Source organism: Schistocerca nitens, chromosome 6 (genome assembly GCF_023898315.1).
Source record: "Schistocerca nitens isolate TAMUIC-IGC-003100 chromosome 6, iqSchNite1.1, whole genome shotgun sequence".
NCBI classification, from domain to species: domain Eukaryota; kingdom Metazoa; phylum Arthropoda; class Insecta; order Orthoptera; family Acrididae; genus Schistocerca; species Schistocerca nitens.
In genome coordinates, this window is record NC_064619.1 from 474,381,930 (window position 1) to 474,405,844 (window position 23,915).

General features: G+C 42.8%; 1 protein-coding gene across 1 annotated transcript; it reads right to left on the minus strand.

Moving 5' to 3' along the window:
* Positions 1 to 1,484: 1,484 nt before the first annotated feature.
* Positions 1,485 to 18,958, minus strand: LOC126263414 (uncharacterized). Its single transcript, XM_049960506.1, has 5 exons — positions 18,736 to 18,958; positions 16,541 to 16,876; positions 10,560 to 10,895; positions 4,993 to 5,329; positions 1,485 to 1,621 (listed from the first exon to the last, which is right to left on the minus strand). The coding sequence occupies exons 1-4, from the start codon at positions 18,956 to 18,958 to the stop codon at positions 5,037 to 5,039; spliced, it is 1,188 nt and encodes a 395-aa protein (XP_049816463.1). The 3' UTR covers positions 1,485 to 1,621; positions 4,993 to 5,036.
* Between the last annotated feature and the right edge of the window lie 4,957 nt (positions 18,959 to 23,915).

Below are 23,915 nucleotides of genomic sequence, written 5' to 3' on the forward strand. Positions count from 1 at the left end.
CCAAGAAAGGGCTTCAATATGCAACAACTTAAGTTTTTCATAATGTGTCCAGTACAAAAAAATGTCTGACAAATGGCAAAGTAAGGTTTAAATCTATCTTAAAATAAATCTCCTGAACAGCTTATCCCATGCCATGGACTATCTTCTATTTAAAAACTCGTAGCCTGTAAAAAGCCACTACATTTTGAGTTTAGTTACATGAATAAGACAATAACGTTCATCAACGTTGACATTAATCAGGCATAGCTATCCTGTAAACTCAAAATATCCACGGGTGTACTGCCGGTCTACAGTGTCCAACGGGCACAATATTTCGGCGATCATACATGTCGCCATCATCAGGTGAACTGTGAACGTGCCGGCACGGAGATCCGTGCGCTATGGCTGCTCAGAGGGAACTGGGTTCGGTCGCGGTGGCAAGTCGTATATTGGTCAGACGATGCGTACCGTCGAGGATGGATGCCGTGAACACCAGAGGCACACTCGATTGATGTATTCGAGCAAGTCGGCGGTCGCTGAACATTGTTTGTCGGAAAATCACGCTATGGAGTATGAACGCACGAGGATTCTGGTACAGACGTCGAGATACTGGGACAGCGTTGTTAGAGAGGCCATCGAAATTCGCACCAATGACGACCTCATAAACCGTGACTGTGGCTATAATCTTATCAAGGCTTGGAAACCAGCGATTGGGTTAATCAAGAGTAAATCGAGCAAACTTATAGTTGTGACGACCACGGCGGACAGAGCCATCACTCCGACGTCATCTCAGACGCCGTCGCAATCTGTTCCACCGCGGGACCGTGGCGCTGGGCGCGGACGGCGGAAGGAGCGCGCCGCGGATGGAGGGTATTTAAATCGGCCGCCGCCGCGACGGAACCCAGTTCCCTCTGAGCAGCTATAGCGTACGGATCTCCGTGCCGGCACGTTCACAGGAGCTCAGTCCGTCAGTTCACCTGATGATGGCGACATGTATGATCGCCGAAATATTGTGCCCGTTGGACACTGTAGACCGGCAGTACACCCGTGGGTATTTTGATTATCAAATACGCCGAGAGAAACTCAAGAACCACATCCTGTAAACTGACGCGTTCCACATCATTTCGATGCAATAAGTATTTCAAACGATCTATGGAGCAAATAAGTAACTACATTAGATCTCAAGCTCCATTCTAGTGTCAATCGCTACAAATCCTTCTGTGGTGAAAGAGTTATACATCTATAAACTGTGTACCTATAAAAGTTTCTATAAATTCTATCTCTATAAATAACTTCCTTCATGCTGATCGGCAGTCTTTTTCGTGCATCACGATTCACATTTACTATCACATACTGTTTTATAATTTATTGTGTGGAAACGTTGTTTGTAAATGTGCTACAAAAGATGTTACAGGAAGGAAACTGTGATTTATGTTTTTATTTGTTTTGGAGACCACATGTAGTCGAAGGATGTGATTGAAAGTGTTGCCTAGACTTCCACCCTTTGGTAGTCGCTCTGGTATTGGGTTCTGTACGTGCCCTGCGGGTCTGTTCTTGATGAGAAATCAGATGATCTTCTTGGGGCCTTCCCGCTGATGTGATCGGCTCTGGCTGCAGGTGATCAGTGTGTCAGGAATGCCCTCTGGAAAAATCGTAAACCGAGGTACGATCACGAAGTTAAAGGTAGTAAAAATGATAATTTTACCTTAAATGTAAATTCTATATTACTGGTTACATCATAATTGTATCTTATACGTACTACATATGTGGAGATGGCATTTAGTCAAAATTAGCAACAGAAAGTTTCCGGTTTCTTAATGTCTGATTTTTGTAATCGCATTATACAGAGGACGTGAAGAAACTTCAAAAGATTAGTTTTCAGGTACCTGCGAACCTTTACACCGACATATGAAAAACATTTGACAGTTGAGGAATAATATTTGTTTTTCTTATTTGAGATAACTGGAGATTTACAACAATTTGTCGACTGGGGTGCTGTTCAATGCAGTTCGTAGAAGGAAGCGGATTGCATGTCATGTCTTTCATTACGTAAGATGTAGTACTTTTTTGACATTATGTAAATACACTAATTTTGAACATCCGTTTCATTTGTTCTTTATTCGATATGCAATAAGATTTTAATTACAGGGAAAAATCTTACTTCATATTTGTATAAAAAAATGGTTCAAATTGCTCTGAGCACTATGGGACTTAACATCTATGGTCATCAGTCCCCTAGAACTTAGAACTACTTAAACCTAACTAACCTAAGTACAGCACACAACACCCAGCCATCACGAGGCAGAGAAAATCCCTGACCCCGCCGGGAATCGAACCCTGGCGTGGGAAGCGAGAACGCTACCGCACGACCACTAGATGCGGGCTCATATTTGTATATAACTTCATGTTTTGAGAATAATCAGCTGAATATATCGCTACAAATAAACTCAATGTTTGACGTCTTGGAGGATGATGTAATCGATCGTGGAACTTAGCATATACACACACTAATATATATATATATATATATATATATATATATATATATATATATATATATATATATATAAAAGAAGGAGGACGAGAAGAATCAAAGAGGAGTGAATGCAGCAATGAAGATTCGGCTACTGTATAACAGAATTTTCATATGGTGAGAACAACGAGAATTCGTGTGTCTCCCGGATTACCGAAATTGTGGAGGACTTGAGGGTAAAATGAGAGTAATAATAACAGCAATCACAGAGATATACAAGCGATGGACTTCTCTCATACAACGCTCGAGAATGCAAGAGGAATAAAACTTGATATGTTTTGCAATGTAATGTTCTTCACTGCCGACTTCCAGCTTCCTAGGTCAGGTGGTGAGTCAATAACATTCATCGTCGACTAACTCACCACCACTCTAGCCCTTCTCTAAATATATCTTCCTGTTTTCCACGACGTTTCTGCGTTGGCTCCCTCGCCGTATCTGCCCATCTGTTCCTGAATCTTATCGCTGTCCTTTTTTCAATCACCTTTCAGAAACATGTGCCCTCTCACATTCGCGTCGTTTGTCCGTACCAGTTTAGCTTCGTTGTTTCTGTCTTGTCCTGCTGTTTCGAATTTTCCGGTTGTTTATCTTCTCATTTCTGATCCCATCCTTTCTTCATTTGCTTTCCGTACACCTTATAAATGTCGTCCTTACTTCTGCTCTCGCTTCCCCTATTGTTTTACTCCGTGTATCAAGTGGAATATGTGTAGAACTTATTTACATTCCCTTGAGACATCTCTGTTCCACAGAATATACACTACACTTCATCTTGTAAGAGCATTTTGCTTGTTGTACTATTTTTGCAGTTTCCTTGACCATTTGCCAGCCTGCCTGATTACACACCGTATGTTCTTAAAACTTAAAAGGCCTTCTTAAATTCTCCACCCTATTTTACCTTTCACGTAGCACCCGTTCTTCTCCTTGCCTTCGCTACTGTTTTTTTTCTTCTCTGTACTTACTCCTATGTTTTGCCGCTTGGTTGCCTAAAAATACTTGCTTTCGCACATCCGTTTCGTTTTCAGACATCACTATGTCGTCTGCATATTAAGAAGCTTTTATTGCATCTCTTCCTAACTTCTGTTTATTATTTTTATGAATTTTGTTGATGACTATGATGAATAATATGTGGGACAACACACTTCCCTGTCCTATGCCGGCCGCGGTGGCCGAGCGGTTCTAGGCGCTTCAGACTGGAACCCTGCGACTGCTATGATCGTCAGTTTGAATCCTGTCTCGGGCATGGATGTGTATGATGTCCTTAGGTTAGTTAAGTAGTTCTAAGTTCTAGGGGACTGATGACCTCCGATGTTAAGTCCGATAGAGCCCAGAGCCTTTTTTTTTCTGTCTTACACCCAGTTCAACTTTATACTGTTTGCTTTCTGATTACGGTATATTGATTTTGTTTCTCGTATACTGTTCTTTACTGTACCAACACAATTACTACACGACAATAGTTATTAGCACTTTCATTTTAACTCGTTAACCCTTAATGTTCATCAGACCAACTTTCATAGACTCTCTCTATATCAACAAATGTCATCACTATGACTTCTGTCAGTTCCCTTCTTTCCTCCAACAAATGTTAACAGAAACGGTTCGCTAAGTAGGAGTGTCGGTCACGAACACTTCACAAAATTAATGACAGAAGAGAAGCACAAAATGGACTAGAGAGTGAAGGATGAACACGAGGAAGAGCAGACGCTATAAACTGAGTAATCTCAGCTCTCTCGGAATTCTTTGGGCCACCAGGACTCACTTGTTGTAATTGACAGGCAAAACAGCATTACTGCACTAAACTTTGAAAAGAGGTAGATTTTGCATGAGACTTAAAGTAGAAAGATGCACACGAATGTGTCGAGAAACATACGTATCACGTTTCAATCCCATTTCACGGGATAGAGGTTTCCATTTGTCCTTGACGAAACAATAGTGGAAAAAATGCTAGGGATGAATTTGAGTACTGTGAATTACTTTCCTGCTGAGTTTCTCTATAACAAAAATTAACCCACACTCCATTGTCCAGTGTTGAATAATTACAAGCCTTACAGTAGATGCACTTCTTCTAACGTAAATAGTTAATGTTACAAACTAAACACTAGCTAATATAAGAATTAACTGCTCAAACAAATTTTGTTTTATGTATTTCAGTTAACATCAGGCCACGAGTTGTTAGAGGACAGTACGAAACGCCCCATACCCTACTTTTACTAGTAATATGGCAGTAATTACATTTCCTTTAATGATAAGGCGTACATTACGTGGCACTTTTTACTCTCAGCACGAACAAGACCTTCAATACACCCACAAAGACGTTCCGTACAGTGGTAAATAGAAACTACATAAAGAGTACTGGAAAAATGTGAGATATGTTTCTCTTGTGCCCGAATGTCTTAATCTATTAGATACGAGAATACACGTAGTGTTTTGAACGAATTGAGCTCTGTATCTCGTACGGAAAAGAATGCATGCAACGTGTGACTCACCCTGAAATGCTTGGCCACGGCAGTGTAGCGATCGCCTGTGTCGTCTACGAGGCGCTGGAAGCGGCTGTTGAGGCGTTCGCGCTGCCGGACTTGTTGGAGTGGGTCTCGCTGCCTTGGACAGACGTGTTCCCCTCACCGGCGCCCTGCTCCTCCTTCAGCCTCTGGTACTCCTTCTCGTACTTTATTCTGTACACGCCCTCCGGGTCGTACTTGCCCTCCAGTTGGCTCCACAAGTCCGGTCTGTTCTTCATTAGGAACTTGATCACCTTTTCGGCGCCCTGTCGCTGCCTCTGGCGACAGCGACTGCATCCATTCCATAGAGCGCCTGGGATGGCAGCTGAGATTTCAGTAAAGGAAATAGTTATAAGCACACGTAAAATTTGGAAACGTTATCAAACTTTCACAATGTTTACTGTAAGTAATAAGTTTTCTCGATAGAAACTGTTACCAACTACATTTGTTACATTGCAAATTACTAATAATTCGATATACCCCTTATGAATTATAGCTTCATTATTTTATCTGTTAATTTATTTCAAAGAAACATTCATGAAATGACATTCAGTTCACGTCTCAGTGCTTTTTTCGTATTAGTGAATCATGAATTATTTAATTTTTAATCGCAATAAAGCAGAAAGGCTTATTTTAATCAGTAATATGAAATAACCAAAGACGTGTTGTGATATTTACTGAGAAACCACCGAATGACTTGGCTCCAAACTGAGAAAGCGATCTTCACTTAATTTCAGTAACAGTAACATTACAAAAATGCTATGAGGCACAGAAATTGCCAATAAATACACATTTTGATGATACCTGACAACAGACTAAACATTTTTAAAATAACTAATTTCACAAAACACCACATACTTCACTATTCCTCTTAGGCAGTGACTTCTGATGCTGGTAGTCTTCAGTCGTCATTTCTCATGACTTCTGTACAAAATTTAACCAGTGGCGTGGGTTGAACCTGGGACACAGAACGTTTTGATTACCAGTTACAGATGCTACACGTTTTCTTTATTTTTGTACCCCTGGACCACTGGTTCACAATCCTTGTCTTACACCCTATTCAATCTGAAGAGTTTGCTCTAGGTTCTCCAGTTTAATTGTTAGCTCTTGGTTCTCGTACGTAACACGTATTACTCTTCTTCCCCAGAATTTCAAACATCTTGCACCATTTCGCATTGTCGAACGCTTTTTCCAGTTTGGTAAATCCTATGATCGTGTCTCCAGCTTTCTTGTGTTGCTTCCACTTCTAAGCTAATGGTCGGACTGATTCTCTGGTGCCTTTACGTTTCCTATTTCATCGTCTTCTAACAGATCTTCAGTTTTCTTTTCCATTCTTCTTTACATTCTTCTTGTCTGTAACTTGGGTGCATGAGCTGTTAAGCTGACTGCGATTGTTCTAGTACTTGTGAGCTGTTGGTATCTTCCGAATTGTGTGGCTGATACTTTTCCGAAGGTGTGATGATATGTCTCTAATCTTGTAGATCCTGCACCCCTAACTTGAACTGTAGTTTCGTTCTCACTTCCCGCAATGATTTTAGAAATTCCGATGGAACGTTATCCCCTTCGCTTTTTTTTATCTCAAGTCTTCCAGAGCTCTTTCAAATTCCGACTCTAATTCTGGGTCTCCTATCTCTTCCGTATCGACGCCAAATTTAAGAAACACTACCTGAAATAACGAAATAAATGCAGAGGTTCGGCAGTAATTCAAGTATGCAACAGTAGAACCTCACAAGAAGAAAACAGTTGGGATGCCATCAAGTCAAATGTAACAAATATAGCCGAAATCGTATTAGAAATCAGTAAGGTGGAACCTAAGTATGTTGGATGACCCCAGAAATACTGGGGCACTTTGACAGAAGGAAAAGACGAGAAGAAAAGAGCCCTGATCAGTATAAAATAATCTAAAACAAGATTACCACAATGTGCCGTTTAGTAAAAAAAAGTGGGTGGAAATATTAGCAGGGAAATAGAAGACGATTTGAAAAATGGGAAGCAGTATGAAACTTACTCCCAGGTTAAACCGTTGCAGCAGAAATAGAGAACAAAGAGTAACGCAGTGAGAAACATAATAGGAACCTTCTGTTTGGCGAAGGAGATGTAAGTGACAGTAGGAAAATGTATGCGGAAGACCTGCAAAGTGAAGCTGAAGTTGTAAGTTTAAATGAGCATCCTGAACACGAGAAACTTAGTGAGGAAAACGATAAGAGATCATCCTTAACAAAGGATAAATTCTTGTCGCACTAAATAAGTTAATATCAAATAAGTCGACATCCCTGCAAAACCGTACCGACAGCGTTAAAAGTAAATTCTTCACGGGGTTATCTAAATTATATGAAAAGGATATCATACCACCTGACTTCTCGAAGAGTAGAACTATTGCGTATCCCAAGAGCGCAAACAACAAGGGCTTTACAATTTATAGAGCATTTGGGATCTGCCCCATGCGTCAAAAATGTTAAGTATCATAATTTGAAGATAGGATTAAAGAGACAATAGATTGGAACTTTGCCGTTGATTAATTTGATTTCAGATAATGAAAAGGAACGAGGGAAGCTACGTACATAAACATAAGGCGATTGATTAGAAAAGGCATTTGATGTGGTTGATTGGAAGTCATCTTTTTATAGCAATTTGCAAAGTAGGACTTGACTCAAAATAAGGCTTGACTAGGGAGATGGGTTGACTAATTTTAACTGTATACAAGCTTCAAACTATTGAGCTACGTATTAACGATAGGAAGAAAGAGGTAAAATTCAAGAGGGTGAGACATTGATGCCTACTATCGTCTAATTTATTTTATATCTGCGTCGCGGAGACAATAACAAAAATGAAAGGGAAGACGGCTGGAATCAAATTTAATTATATGTACAGTATATTCACGTCGCCAGATTTTCCGATGACAGCGGATTAGTGGTACACTCAGTGGAGCAACTAAGTAAAAAGATCAAGGTCTTTAGTCAAGAGATAACAAAACTTAAACTACCCAGAAGGCAAAAGTCATGATTATAGACAGGAAAGAGGGCGCAGATGAGACTGACCTCAGAGTTGGCAACGAGAAACTGGAGGAAGTAAGCCCTTGTCACACGACATTTTCATATTTACTACATTTCACTACCTCGGTAGCACTGTGGAGGAAAACAACAGCTGTCTCAAGGAAGTCAAGGTAAGACTGTCACTGGCCAAGAGCAAACCTTCTGCTGAACAAGAACATCAGTTTCGGCAGTGAGAAAAGATCTGTAAAGACCTTTGTGTGGAGTGCTATGACATACCTAACTAAAGCCTGGACGTTAGCAAAACGGAGAAAGCGCTCCTCAAAACTGGGGAAATATGATTCAAGACGAGAGTAAAAGGAAATAGCTGGCGTAACAGGAAAAGGCATAAGATGATTCTGCAAGCAATTTGAGAAGAAAGAATTACTGAACGTTATAAGCCAGCGCAAATTCAAACTCATTAGGCAATTCATTAGACACGATATTCTGTTACAAAGCATGCTGCCTCTAATTGTTTAAATAAAGGCTGGTGTATGACTTCGACAGTTGACGATTAGCAAGCAGAGTCTTTTAGATGAATTATTATTTTGACAATTTGCTAGTTGTTTGGCTATCTGGACGTAAATGTATTGCATTATTTATGAGAGGATCGCATGTCTGTAGGCTGTGCAATGAACTATTTTTTACGGTCTACAATTAGCAAGCGTGTGTGTAGAGCCTTATAAATGAGTTATGTAGGAGTGGTTTGCAGGTTTGTATGCTGTGGGGCTTGTCAGTTCGTGTGCTCTGTGATACATATACTCCATCCCTAAATAAAATGCCCCCAAATAAATAATGTACATTCCCTCCTCTCTCCATCAGCCTAGTGTGGGCTGAGTCCTTTCACCAGCAGCCCCTAGGAAGAGGTTGCGTCCTGGAGGTTTAGGTTAGTGGTGGTGAGCTTGGTTTGCAAAAATTTTTTAGGATGGTAGCTAAAGGGCAAGTGAACTTTCTTTAGTGGTAAGAATTCAAACTCGGCGCCGGTTCCTAGGAAGAGGTTGCGGTGTGTTCCTTGAAAAGTGGGTGAAACTAGGTAGTTGAAAGCGTAGTAGGAATACATGGGGCGATAAAGAACATCCTATTTAAAAATGTGGGGATTGTGAAGGGATGTTCCTCATGCATGGAGATAAAGAGTAGTTTTGATGAGAGGGAACTGTGGCTTCAGAGACAAAGTTTATCCTTTTCAAAAAAGAAGAAGGAAGAGTAAGTCTGATATTCTTAAATATTGAACAACATATTAGCATGCATGTAAGTGTAGTGCGTAGTTAAGTTGCAGCAGACAAACATTTGATGTTCTCCAGTAGGCCACTCTTGTCTTTCTGATCTACACTTACTCATACCTTCATTTTCTCGTCCATAAAGGAACGTGAACTCACCCGTTACCGGTATTTTCATCAGTAGACTGAGTAGTGGAGCATTGCTCACAAAAGTCAAATACATTCACATCATTCACTTTTAATTTGTTAGGAAGTTCCACTACTATGTTAACTCAGTTACAGAGATAGGATTTGTATTTGGAAAACTGACCAATGTTTACAGGAGTACTAGAGGAACCCAGGTACACCATGAAACAAGTATCCAGTGATAACCTGCCGTTGCATTGCCGGTGGCAGCAATTTCTAAAGTGTGAAATCTAGAACACTTTCGCATTAGGGACAAGTATCTAATAACTTCTGAATGTGACCCTGTGATTGCTGAAACTGCTGTTGTTGTGTACATAGTTCCGCGTAGTCAGCGCGTACACAACTTTCCCACTAGAGCGCGCCCCGCTAAGCACAACAGCGCAGGCGCAGCGCTCGTCCGTCTCTGCACTAAAAGATGGCGCTGCCTTAGAGACGGACAAAATTCTGCTTCCGCCGATGCGCGTATTAATATCTAACGCAGCCAATGAGATTGCTGCTAATGTAGAACCTTTTCTCCTTGTGGATCACATTCGCGCAGTGATACCTGAACGTGCGAGGTATTATAACAAGTGTACAGACCTCCAATTAGTCAGTCTGCATTTGTCTGCCTTAGACTGTACCAGTCTGCATTTGTCTGTACCAGTCTATAGTAAGGTTTCAGTCTGCGCCTAATAAGATTATCGTATTCCTGTACTTGGCCATGAAGATATATGTATAGACACTTTCGTCAGGTATCAGAGATATGTGAGAATAAGATTAACGTACCAAGACCAAAGGAACTTCAGGTTGTCAATTGTAAATAGCATCCAGAATCGAGTTAAGTAATTTTATGCTTCTTATTATTTTAATAAATGTGTGTGAAAATTAATCAAGTTCTGTTTAAAGTTGGTGACAGTCAATCTGCTACTCTAAGCAAGCAAGTGGCATTTCTATCGTCTGATCTAACGGCAGAAGATAAACACGCCATGATAAGACCACGAGACATATTGCTGACACTCGCCTACTTCGATAGAGCGACAAGTCAAATAATCTGATGGTGTGTGTACCGAAGGTCTTACAGTACGCACACCACAGCTGTCTTAACCCAGTAGAGGAACACTATGAACCTGCCATGGTTACTCACCTTTGAGGTACTTGGCGTCATCTGTGCAGCTCTCTTCTGTGTCGGACATGAGGCACTGGAAATAGCTGTTCAGAAGTCGCTCGCTGGCCAACACCTCGTCCAGATTGACTTTGTCGTACTTTCTGGAGTACGGCTCCTGGTCCTTTTCGCCCTTGATCTTCTCATAAGGAATCTGATACCTCATCCTATATGTGCCTTCAGGGTCATATTTGGCTTCCAATAAGCTCCAAAAGGTGGGCCTCCGATTAATGAGGAACCAGGATATTTTTACAAAGCTCACTTGCTGCTTTTCACTGCACCGGCTGCATCCATTCGTCAGCGCATCTGTAATTACCGCTGTGAACAGAAGTAGTTAAAGGATTATCGCACTGCTAAAACAATAGAGTAACGGATAAAGTTACAACCTTACATTTGGCATTTGTCATTCGTTATTGGGAGCGTTGTTGCCCATGATTCAAACACTGAAGATTTTTAAGATTGTTTACGATATTAATGAACTGATAAAGACGGAGTGTGAAATAAAGCAAATTTCATGTCTTTCTCATTTGTAATTCAGCAACAAGAACTTCAGAGGGAACTTAGACCGTCATAAAGGGTGGTGTTAGGAAGGAAAAAAGCAATTAATATGCCACTTCGTCTCAATGAGTCTTAGTTTGGTGCGAGCGATTCATTCTGCGATCAATTCACTATGTTCAGGGTAGAAACATTCGAAATATTCAGTGGAGTATGATACAGGCACCAACAGGAGTAAAGCTGTGAGGGTTGATCACGAACAGAACTTGAACAGCTGAGCCGGTAAGAGCATTGCCCGTAAAATGTGAGGCTATAGGTTTGTGTCTTGTTTCAAAACAACGTTTTTATCTCCTTGAAAGTTCAAAGCAGCGTACATTCCACTGCAGAGGGAAGATTAGTTCTAGAAACCTCTCAGTTTCGATAGAAACATTAGGGAACATGTACTTACTTGTAAAAAAACAGTCGTAAGTACAAAGTGTTACCCCGACATGACAATGACAATCATACATCTCCATCTTACCAGGTCTTGTCCCTCTCAATAAACGACGGAACTTATTTGGTAACTTCTTGACCGGCAAATAAACGGACTTCTTCGTAAAACAACCATACTGGTTAAGACTGCAAGGGACTTTCATCGGGATCTACATTTGACAAGTTGAAGGCACAGTGCAATAACCAGGTTTGCGAGGTGTTTGTTTGGACAATAGCATGATGTTGCACTGCATGGGATCGTGAGGCAAGGTATATTCGTCATCAACTTATTTGGCAACTTCTTGAACCGCAAATAAACTGACTTCTTCGTAAAACAACAATACTAGTTAAGACTGCAAGGGACTTTTATTTGGATCTGCATCTGACAAGTTGGAGGCACAGTGCAATAATCAGGCTTGCGAGGCGTTTGTTTGGACAGTAGCATGATGTTGAACTGCATGGAATCGTGAGGCAAGGTATGTTCGTCATCAACTTATTTGGCAACTTCTTGAACCGCAAATAAACTGACTTCTTCGTAAAACAACCGTACTAGTTAAGACTGCAAGGGACTTTTATTTGGATCTGCATCTGACAAGTTGGAGGCACAGTGCAATAATCAGGTTTGCGAGGCGTTTGTTTGGACAGTAGCATGATGTTGAACTGCATGGGATCGTGAGGCAAGGTATATTCGTCATCAACTTATTTGGCAACTTCTTGAGCCGCAAATAAACGGACTTCTTCGTAAAACAACCATACTGGTTAAGACTGCAAGGGACTTTTATTGGGATCTGCATTTGACAAGTTGGAGGCACAGTGCAATAACCAGATTTGCGAGGCGTTTGTTTGGACAGTAGCATGATGTTGAACTGCATGGGATCGTGAGGCAAGGTGTATTCGTTATCAACTTCTTTGGAACTTCTTGAAACGCAAATAAATGGACTTCTCCGCAAAACAACCATACTGGTTAAAACTGAAGGGACATTTATCGGGATCTACATTTGACAAGTTGGAGGCACAGTGCAATAACCAGGTTTGCGAGGCTTTTGTTTGGACAGTAGCATGATGCTGAACTGCATGGGATCGTGAGGCAAGGTATATTCGTCATCAAGGTTCCAGTCGGCCACGTCTGACAGGATCACAGTAGTGTGTGGTAAGCACTTCGTAACCCCTTTACATCCGCGCCTGCTATCCGAGAACAAGTAACACTCTCCCTACAACATCATGTGTCGTTCCCCATTATTGGCCGGACACTAGCAGTAACCGGACCAGGAAATTATTACCTAATTCGTAGGCTGCCTCCTTCGGCCATAAATATAATAGACTGGCCCTGACGTCATTTACGTGGCTCCAGTATCTCTGGGCTGAAGTCACGTGAATGTTGGCAAAACATGGTTGTTTCGTGTTGCGCATATGGCTGTACTCAGCGTTTTGTCGGGGGAAATGGCATTACATTTCACGTGTGTTTCTATGATAGTGCAGACGCGTTTATTGAAATCTGCTGAAGTTACTTTTATAAGTTTTTTACACTTGAAATAGAGTATCACGTAAATTAAAGTGTTGAAAGTGATGCCTGTAAAGTCAGCTCATATTACATTTTGGAAAGTATCTGTGATAATTCGGTTACAGAAGTAGGTATAACTGTTTCTCGTCCCTGCTCATAGGTTCCCTAAGGATGAAAACCGAAGGCAGCTTTGGATACAGGCCCTGAAACGGAAAAACTTCAAGCCATCTGCACATACGCGCCTTTTTGTATATACAAGTGAGATTATAATAAGGTAAGAGCACCTATAGTCGACACATGAAGAGAATCTTTTTCTACCTTCTAATACTATTAAATAAATGTAGGTTCCAAAATTATTTTCTGAAACTTCAAAGTTTCACCTTTCATCTAAAATATCATTCTATTTTAAACTGATAGTTTAAAATTTTGTAGAAATAGTAGGAACTGAACCTTTGAAGTGCACCTAAAATTGATACTGTAAAATGGACCTTCTCCTGAAGTCGACAATTGTGGCACCTATAGTTGACATAATTCACATATCCCATTTTCTTTTGTAAGTGACTAGAGCTCAAAACGCAGCGAATCCAATATTTAAAGTTTTGACAAGAGCCCACTCTTATGGTTTAAAAGAATTTTAACGACATTTTACTTTAATTGATAGTTTATAGTAATTTCCTCCCGCTGCCCACCAGAGGGGCGTTCGATGTATTTGTTAGATTTTATAAATGGTACTGTGAACAAATCCAGGTCAAATGTATTTCTGACATAATTTTCCGCAAGTAAAAAAGTAATTTTTGTTGGAAGCGTTTGGCAGCCAACTGAGAAATGTGGGGAAAATACGATACAAACATAGGATGGCAGACCGCTGATTTGAAATCCCGTCACGTTTTGCCGACAGTCACGTGGATTATGTTGGAGCCACACCAGCCCTATAGCTTCTGTACAGCAAGGCCAGTCTACTAGTATCCATGGTCGAAGGCTGCCTCTAACAGTACAACACAAACGGCTGCATTTGGCGTGGAGCCTCGAGAGGGATGCATGGACTGTTAAACAAAGGAGTTGCATTGTATTTAAATATGAACCGCAGCTCAGAATTGCTCCCGACGACAATCATCAACGAGTATGGTGGAGTTTTGGGAAGAAGTCCCTATCTTTCAATGTCGTGGAGAGGCACAACGGTGTTACTTCTGCGATAAAGATGTGAGAATCCATCTGGTATGTCTCCAGGTCATAGCTGGTAAAGACCGAGGGAGATCACACGGAATAACTGTACGTATGGACATTCTACGTCTCATTTGATACTACCGTGGTGCCATTTTTCAAAACAACATACAACGTATGTCTCTGAACTGTCTCTGTAATGGTGAGGTATCCCGGTGGCCAGCAAGGATCCAGATCTCTCCGCGAAAGAAGATGTGAAGGGGCCAGCTTAGACGTCGACTCCGCCTCCATGCCAATATCCAGGACATCAAGGACCAGTTACAACAGCTACGCGCCAGTTTGCTTCAGGAAAGGATATAGTGGCAGTATGAGACTCTTCCCAGCCGAATCAGTGCATTGCATCCTGGACAGCTGAGAATCAACGCAGTACTGATAAGTGTGCTTATACTGACAATTTCTTTGTAAATATGGCGCTATCTGGTAATCACTAAAACAACATCACATATCTTCTCAGCTTGTGGAGATTCATTTCGTTTCCTCCTCCCCTTCGGGGAAATTAACTTTGTTTCTCAGGTAGTGTATATAAAGTCATATAACTTCCAGCCTCTTACAGGTCCTTCGATTCGACGCCACGCTGATGGCTTGCGTGGCAACTAGCTTCACAATTGGTCTCACGAGGCTGAATGAACAACTTTATAGACTTTTCCACCACAGCAAAATCTGACTTCGTTGCCTGGAATCGAGCCAATGACTTCCGAATCACTAGCCATTAACACTTTCTGGCATCAACTCCCACAGTGCTGCGGCCAGTGCGTGTGCAGCACCATATACGTATATAATGAACTCCAGCGATCCCGTCACGCTTCCTTAACGCTAACAGGATTCGACGTTCTATTTTTTATGACGTCATCCAGATATTAACAACATACTACCGAATCGCATCGGGGCACTGACATACAGGGGATAGGCAAAATAATATGAACAGTGGTAGTAATGGTATAGTTGTGTTTGACGGTCAATAACCTGCGGGTAGGGCACGTCTCGCTCTGGACTGTGCGTGTTCAGTACGGACTAGACATCAGTGCAGGTCGTTTATGAGTAGTGCACACATCGTACTTGCATTCAGACGCCGAGGATGACGTGTAATGAAAGACGTAACTGATTTCCAAAGAGGCTATATTCTGGGAACCCGATCAGCTGCAGCATCGGTAACCAAGACAGCCAACTTACTGAATGTTCCTAGAGCAAATGATTCAACAGCCATGACAGCCTACACAAAACATGGAAAGACATCATGGTGTAAAGGTAATAGAGGGCGCAAATCAAAACTAAGTGACAGAGGTTGTCGTATGCTAACATGAATTGTGTCAATACAACACAAAACTACAGCGGCTAAAGTGACTGCAGAGCTCAATAGCCCTCTACTAGATCCCGTTCCTATCGACAATGTCCGCCGAGAACTCCATAAAGCGAATATTCATGGAAGAACTGCTATGCCGAAACCATTAGTAATAACAACCAACGCAAAGAAGCGTAAAACATGGCCTCATGAGCATAAATCCTGGACGGCTGATCAGTGGAAACACTTCATATAGTCTGACGAGTCAACGTTTTCGTTATTTCCAAGATAGGGCCGGGTTTACGTCTGGAGAACGCTACAAGAAGCCTACAATCCCGATTGCTTGATTCCAACGTTTAAGAGTGGAAGTGAAAATGTGATGGTGTGGGCTGTCATATCATATGCTAGTCCCATCATTACGCTCAAAGACCGTTTTACAGCCAACGATTATGTGAACATTTTAAGTGGTCAGGGGCATCCCATGATTGAAATGTTGTTCCCCAGCAATGATGCTATATTTCAGGACGATAATGGACTCATTCACGCAGCCAGGACAGTACAATTGTGGTATGAGGAACATGCAACTGAATTGCAGCGTCTTCCTTGGCCAGCACACCCCGGGAAGTGAACATTATCGAATCCTTGTGGACGGTATTGGAGTGCAGACTCCGGGGCGGAGCTTCTGGTTGAATAGTGGCATCACATTCCACTGGAAACTATACAATCATTACATGCCAGTATTCCAAGAAGAACCGCAGCTGTATTACGGGCAAATGAGGTTCAAACCCCTTATTAATAAACCATGCCCAATTAAGTACAGGTGTTCACATTATTTTGCTTACCCCTGTAGTACAGGTAAATACTAGAAAAGAACTAAAACAAAAATGTTCGATTTGCTGAAGGCCACAGTTCTTCCAAACAAAGATGGGAACTGTCTCTTCTAACGGCACGACATTGATAAGATATACTCTGAACCAAGATGTTGATAATGCTTACCCCTGAGGTACTTCCCGTTGGTATTGCAGCGCTCATCTGTTTCCATCATCACACAGTCGTAGTATCTGAGGAAATTGGCTTCGCCGTCTAGCACTTCGTCCATGTTGAGGTTCTCGTATATGCTCGAGTACGGTTCGATGTTTTCCTCTCTTTTGGCCGTGTCGTACTTCTTCTGGTACTTCTTCCTGTACACGCCCTCAGGATCGTACTTGGCCTCCAGTTTGTTCCACATGACCGGCTTATCCTTCATGAGGAACTTGATCACCTTTTCGGCTCCCTCACGCTGGTTGGGGCGACAGCGGCTGCACCCGTTTGACAGGGCGTCCGGGATCACTTCTGCAAAAGAAAAGGACCAAAGAGAGTGTAAATTTTTAATGAGACACTGGTAACTTTTTTACATCGAGAAAATCGGCCAAGCTTTGCCTAATGTCTCACAGTATCGACTAGAGTCTTCAATGCTTTCAATCATTAATAATTTGCTATTGGCGTTTCAAGGCTTTAAAGATTTGTCACATTGGTTCATAGCTTTTCCTGCAGTTATTTTCCCGCTGCGAAAGACTTATAGTTATTTCACTGGACTCTACTAGGTTACTACTGATGTAGACTCCCCATTTGTAGGTCAGAGTTAAGTTTACAAGACAAAAAATAGAAAACGGTGGTGTGGCTACCCTCGATCTCTTGGGCATTAAGTCGAGTCCCCGGTATCCTGTTACAATTTTATGTTTCTTTCCTTCATTTTATGAAGTGATTTTCACAAGGAAATGTAAATAGCTTAAAAAATTGATTTCAGTAGTTTACACGAGGCTAAGCATTAATAACAGTTTTACGTTATATAATCCGAGTTAGATCAGGATTCAAATTTTAATTTTTATTCCCGTGTCATTAACATTGATCTGGATCCCAACGGCTTCGTATCACTAGCAGTCGAGATGACAGGCATCTTATCCGCATGGCTGTAACGGATCGTGCAGCCACGTCTCGATCCCTGAGTCAACATATGGGGACGTTTGCAAGACAACAACCATCTGCACGAACAGTTCGACGACGTTTGCAGCAGCATGGACTATCAGCTCGGAGACCACGGCTGCGGTTAACCTTGACGCTGCATCAGAGACAGGAGCGCCTTCGATGGTGTACTCTACGATGAACCTGGGTGCACGAATCACAAAACGTCATTTTTGCGGATAAATCCAGGTTCTGTTTACAGCATCATGATGGTCACATCCGTGTTTGGCGTCATCGCGGTGAACGCACATTGCAAGCGTGTATTCGTCATCGGCATACTGGCGTATCACCCGGCGTGATGGAATGTGGTGCCATTGGTTACACGTCTCGGTCACCTCTTGTTCGCACTGATGGCACATTGAACAATGGACGTTACATTTCAGATGTGTTATGACCCGTGGCTCTACCCTTCATTCGATCCCTTCGAAACCCTACATTTCAGCAGGATAATGCACGATCGCATGTTGCAGGTCCTGTAGGGGCCTTTCTGGATGTAGAAAACGTTCGACTGCTGCCCTGGCCAGCACATCCTCCAGATCTCTCACCAACTGAAAACGTCTGGTCAATGGTGGCCGAGCAACTGGCTCGTCACAATATGCCAGTCATTACTCTTGATGAATTCTGTATCGTGTTGAAGCTGCATGGGCAGCTGTACCTGTACACGCCATCCAAGCTCTGTCTGACTCAATGCCCAGGCGTATCAAGGCCGTTTATTACAGCGAGAGGTGGTTCTTCTGGGTACTGATTTCTCAGGATGTATGCATCCAAATTGCGTGAAAATGTAATGACATGTCTGTTCTAGTATAATATATTTGTCCAATGAATACCCGTTTATCATCTGCATTTCTTCTTGGTGCAGCAATCTTAATGGCCAGTAGTGTATGTTCAAAAATGGTTCAAATGGCTCTGAGCACTGTGGGACTTCAGAGGTCATCAGTCCCCTAGAACTTAGAACTACTTGAAACTAAGTAACCTAAGGACATCACACACATCCATGCCCGAGGCAGGATTCGAACCTGCGACTGTAGTGGTCGCGCAGTTCCAGACTGAAGCGCCTAGAACCGCTCGGCCATAAATATGTTATAGAAGAGTTTACAGGAGAGCTTTGCTGACACTAGCGCTCTCTTTTCGCACCACTACTATAGTGTGCCATCTCTTGCTGCAGACAGACAGGGTAGAAATCTACTCACCCTTGAGGTACTTGGCGTCTGTTGTGCAGCCCTCTTCTGTGTCGGCCATGAGGCACTGGAAGTAGCTGTCGAGGAGGCGTTCGCTGGCCAGCACCTTGTCCAGGTCGATGTTGTCGTACTTGCTGGAGTAGGGCGCCGCGTCCTCTGCCGTCGCCGCGCCTGCGGCTGCGGCTGCCGCCAGTACGAGCAGCGCGGGCAAGGCCACAGAACGCGTCTCGTGCATGACGACCGCGACCTGTGTGTCCGAGTGTACCCCAGCCCGGCCGGTCGCCGCTCTTATAGCTCGCTTCGCTCCGCCGGTCACTGACACCGCCGTATTTCCCGTTTTCCGACCGTCCCTTTGTCAGCGGCCGGCGCCGTTTGCCGATTTACACGGCTAGCAATTTGCAGGCTCCGGCGGCGCTAGGGGAAGGCACGGATGCGGCCGTGCGGTGTTTCCACCGTCACGTAGGGATCTCAGATTACTCCGTGAGCCTGATGGATCCGGTCTTTCCTACTTGAGGTCGCGGCGGGAACACCCATCTCTACGACAGCTGTCCTCTTGGAGTCCTCTTAAAACTCATACATCCTGACTGAATTTACAGTGGGAATGGGGCAGGAAGAAGAGGTGGTCGCGCGGGATTAGCCGAGCGGTCTGAGGCGCTGCGAAAAAAAATGGTTCACATGGCTCTGAGCACTATAGGCCTTAACATCTGAGGTCATCAGTCCCCTAGAACTTAGAACTACTTAAACCTAACTAACCTAAGGACATCACACACATCAATGCCCGAGGCAGGATTCGAACCTGCGACCTAGCGATCGCGCGGTTCCAGACTGAAGCGCCTAGAACCGCTCGGCCACTGCGGCTGGCTAAGGCGCTGCAGTCATGAACTGTGCGGCTGGTCCCGGCGGAGGTTCGAGTCCTCTCTCGGGCATGGATGTGTGTGTTTGTCCTTAGGATAATTTAGGTTAAGTAGTGTGTAAGATTAGGGACTCGTGACCTTAGCAGTTAAGTCCCATAAAATTTCACACACATTTGAACATTTTTGAAGGAAAGGTACCCGAACCACGGATAAAGTGCAGCAGGCGGATTCCACATTAGTACATTTCTGTAAGTTATTTGATACTGTGCTACCCTACCGACTGCTAACGACGGTATAAGCATACTGAAAATGTTCCCAGGTAAGTGAGTGGCTCGAGGTTTTCTTAAGTCACACAATGTCGTCGTTGAATGACTGTAGGAGGATACGAAATACCATGGACGCACTTGCTCGTTCGTGTCATGAATGGAAGCTGTTCTCAAATGTGCGAGGGATGCATTAATCTCCACAAAGAAGTACTGTAACAATATACTCGTGCCTTACTTTTGTTTCTCCTTACAGCTTTTAGTACTACATGCATACGACTTGTACGAGGGTTGGAACTTTAATGGTTGCAACTATTTATTTACAGTTCGTACAAAATAGATACGTGTTTCAAAGTTTCAATGACTTTCAAAGTATGCACCAGCCTTGTGTATAACCCCTTGGCAGCGATGTGGAAGACGTAGGATACTCTTAGCAGTGCCAGTTGTGTTGACAGTTCGAGCGGCGTGGTCTATTGCCCGAGAAATTTGTACCAGTTCTGAAGCGAATGTCGTGAAGTTTTCCCTTCAGTTTAGAAATCGAGTTGAAGTTACGAGGGCTTAAGTCAGGGGAGTGCACTTGATGGGATAGTACTTAGCACCCCATCAGTCAAACAAATCAGTAACAGCTTGCACTGTACGTGCTTGAGCATTGCCTTCCGAAATGATTATCAGGTCCTGCAGGAAGTGTCACCACTTCTGTCTATATACTGTTCATTTCTGGAACACAACTTACAACAAGCTTGGAGAAAGAAGTGACGACACTTACAGCAGGACCTGACAATCATTTTGCAGGACAATGGTCAAGCACGTACAGTGCAAGCTGTTACTGATTTATTTGAGTGATGGGGCTGCTAAGTGCTATACCCCCTACTCCACTCCACTGACTTAAGCACTCCTAACTTGAACTTGATTTCTAACCTGAAGGAAACACTTCACGGCATTCGCTTCAGAACTGCTACAAATCCGTTTGGCAATAGACCGCGCCGCTCCAACTGTCAACACCATTGCCACTGCTAAGAGTATCCTACGACTTCCATATCGCTGACAAGGGGTTATGCACAGTGCTGGTGACTACTTTGAAGGTCAGTGAAACTTTGATACTCGTATCTATTCTGTACGAGCTGTAAATAAATAGTTGCCACCATTAAAGTTCCAACCCTCGTAGAAAGATGCAAGTTAATGCAGACGAATAAGAAAAACAAACCCATAATGTTCGAATACAGTATTAGAAGTTTGCTGCTTGACACAGTCTAGTCGATTAAATTTCTAGGTGTAACATTGCAAAGCAATATGAATTTTAATGAGCATCTAAGGAATGTAGCAACGAAGGCGAATGGTCAACTGCATTCTCTAGGGAGGATTTTAGGAATGTGTAGTTCATTGTACAGGAGACAGCGTATAGATTACTAGCTCGTTGCTGAGAATTGTTCGATCGTTTGGAACACGCACCAGGTCGGATTAAAGGAAAACATCGAAGCAGTTCAGAGGCAGGCTGCTAGATTTGTTACCGGTAGATTCGCACAACACGCAAATATTACGGAGACGCTTCAAGAACTCAAATTTGAATCACTGGAGGAAGGGCGGCCATCTTTTCGAGATGCACATTTGAGAAAATTTAGACAACCGGCATTTGAGGCTGACAGAGCGATTCTGCTGTCGTCAACGTACATTTCGTGAAAGGACCACAAAGAGCTTTGGGCTCCTACGGAGGCATATAGACAGTCGCTTTATTTGCGAGTGGAACAGAAAAGAAAATGGCTATAGTGTGTTTGACATTAGTTATGGCTTTTGAGAGTTCAGTACGGAGTGCGTCGGAGGAAGCCCGGTTGCCAACGAGTGCTGAGCGCATCAGGTGACGTTAATGCCAGACCTACCTCGCAAGTCATGGAAGCCGGCCGATCTGCAATCTTAGTCAAACTCTGATTCACGCGCCTCTTATAGCTTAATTCGTCAGCTTCACGATTAACTGCCTATCGTGATCATAGTTATTGTAATATTTCGATATTCGGCAACCACTGCAAGAAATTATTGTGGTTTGCGGTGACAAATAAGATCGCTATGTATTTGCGTTTGCTGCATGTTATGTCATTTAATGATGTTTATAAAACGCAAGTAACATATTGAATAATTCTTTAAACTTTGAAGAATATCTCTCCCTGTCTCTAATCTCAAGAAAATGGAACGTATGTAAACGGCTCCATCGCAAACTCACGCGCTAGCGAAAAATCCCAAATGAAATATTCATAAATCTCTTGCATATCATAAATGGTCTGAGATATCTATACAAAATTTTGGCAAATGGTAGCACAGTAAGATGAGAGTATTTTGCCATATGATTAATAACCGACAGTTCCGTATCTACCGCGATATTCAAGCAACCGCAGATATTTTTTTCTCAGTGAAATAATATAAATTTTTAGTGCCGTCGATAGATAGTGGAACGAGAACTGTTCTAGGTTTTGCAACAATAGAACTGAAGTTATACGTTTAATTTTTTCTAAGAATGGACTTTTCCAGGAAGTATTTACCTGTTGCCGTTACTAGTTTAATAACACACTGTTACAGAATTCTGAGTTAGAGTATTTGTAAACTGTTCTTTCTTTTTGCGAAAGGAGCAGCTTTTAAAAAGGCAGCGAGCTAAGTTGTTTATTACACAAAACTCGTCATAATCGTTACGAATCCATCTCTCCTCAGCTACCTTCTTGCTCTGGCTGGGAAGTCGAGAACTACCCTGAGATGTAACATTCGCAGTGGGTCCTATTTTCAGCATTTCAACCTCAATGAGCGTAAACTTCTAGTTCTTTTTGTCATATTACTTTTCACTTAGGCCCACATATCCTCAATTGGATTTAAACAAATGTGATGCGGAGGAAGCCAGATTCAAACTATGTCCTTTAGCGTCAGCCAGTTTGTTGACCTTGTAGCGTGGAGATTTTCGCTTGTAAAGCACTGGAAATTCGATTAACTTCGGCTTATTTATACAAGCTAGGTTCAACCTTATCCAATGAAACATTTAATTGCACAGAGAGCAGAATCTCCGCTTCCCTCTAGTGTATTGTTGTAGCTTTACACATCACGTACGATTGATATGGCGCATTTTGCAGCAGAACTTAATCTTCTTAACCGGTGAACGTTTTCTTCGACGACCACTTTTATTGTGAATCTCGTGTTCAGACGTACTGCACTGTTATTATTAACGCAGCGTCAGCACAAAACACTTGTTCACAATACCTGATGACTGCAGATCCTTTCAACACCAGAAAATACCACTTTACAATGAGAGCTAACGAACGTGGACGCATTTAGTGCGCGGCAACACATAGTACTGTTTATCCACGGCGTGACAACAGGGGCGCTTTAGCAACCGAACTGCTGGTGGCGTGGTAAGGAAATTCAGCTCGCCCTTGGTGTTACCTCGGCAACATCGTCGCGTACCTTTCCGTGAGCTAAACGTCAATAGTCACAAATAATTTTGAACGTAGTATAGCAATTGTACAGGGTATCCTACCCCAAGCACCAAACGGTGGCTGGCGGAGTATGTATGTAAATGGTTCAAATGGCTCTGAGCACTATGGGACTCAACTGCTGAGGTCATTAGTCCCCTAGAACTTAGAACTAGTTAAACCTAACTAACCTAAGGACATCACAAACATCCATGCCCGAGGCAGGATTCGAACCTGCGACCGTAGCGGTCCTGCGGTTCCAGACTGCAGCGCCTTTAACCGCACGGCCACTTCGGCCGGCTATGTATGTAAATGTAGATATAGACTATATCCTACTCCAGCAGAGGTTAGATGATCGACACGGCCACTTGATGTACACTCATGCTCATAAATTAAGGATAATTGCAGAATGCGGTGCCACAGAACATGGCACTACACAAAACTGGCTCTAATAGCATAGGCACATTGGGAACACACACGACACAGATCTGTAAGTCCACGGTATTGTTGATAAGTTGAGAAAACCGTCCTGAAACACATGTGCTACAAAACGCCACTGTTCCCTGTGCATGTACCCCGATATCAGTATGGGATATGATCACCATGCACACGTTCTGAGGCCTCACAACGGG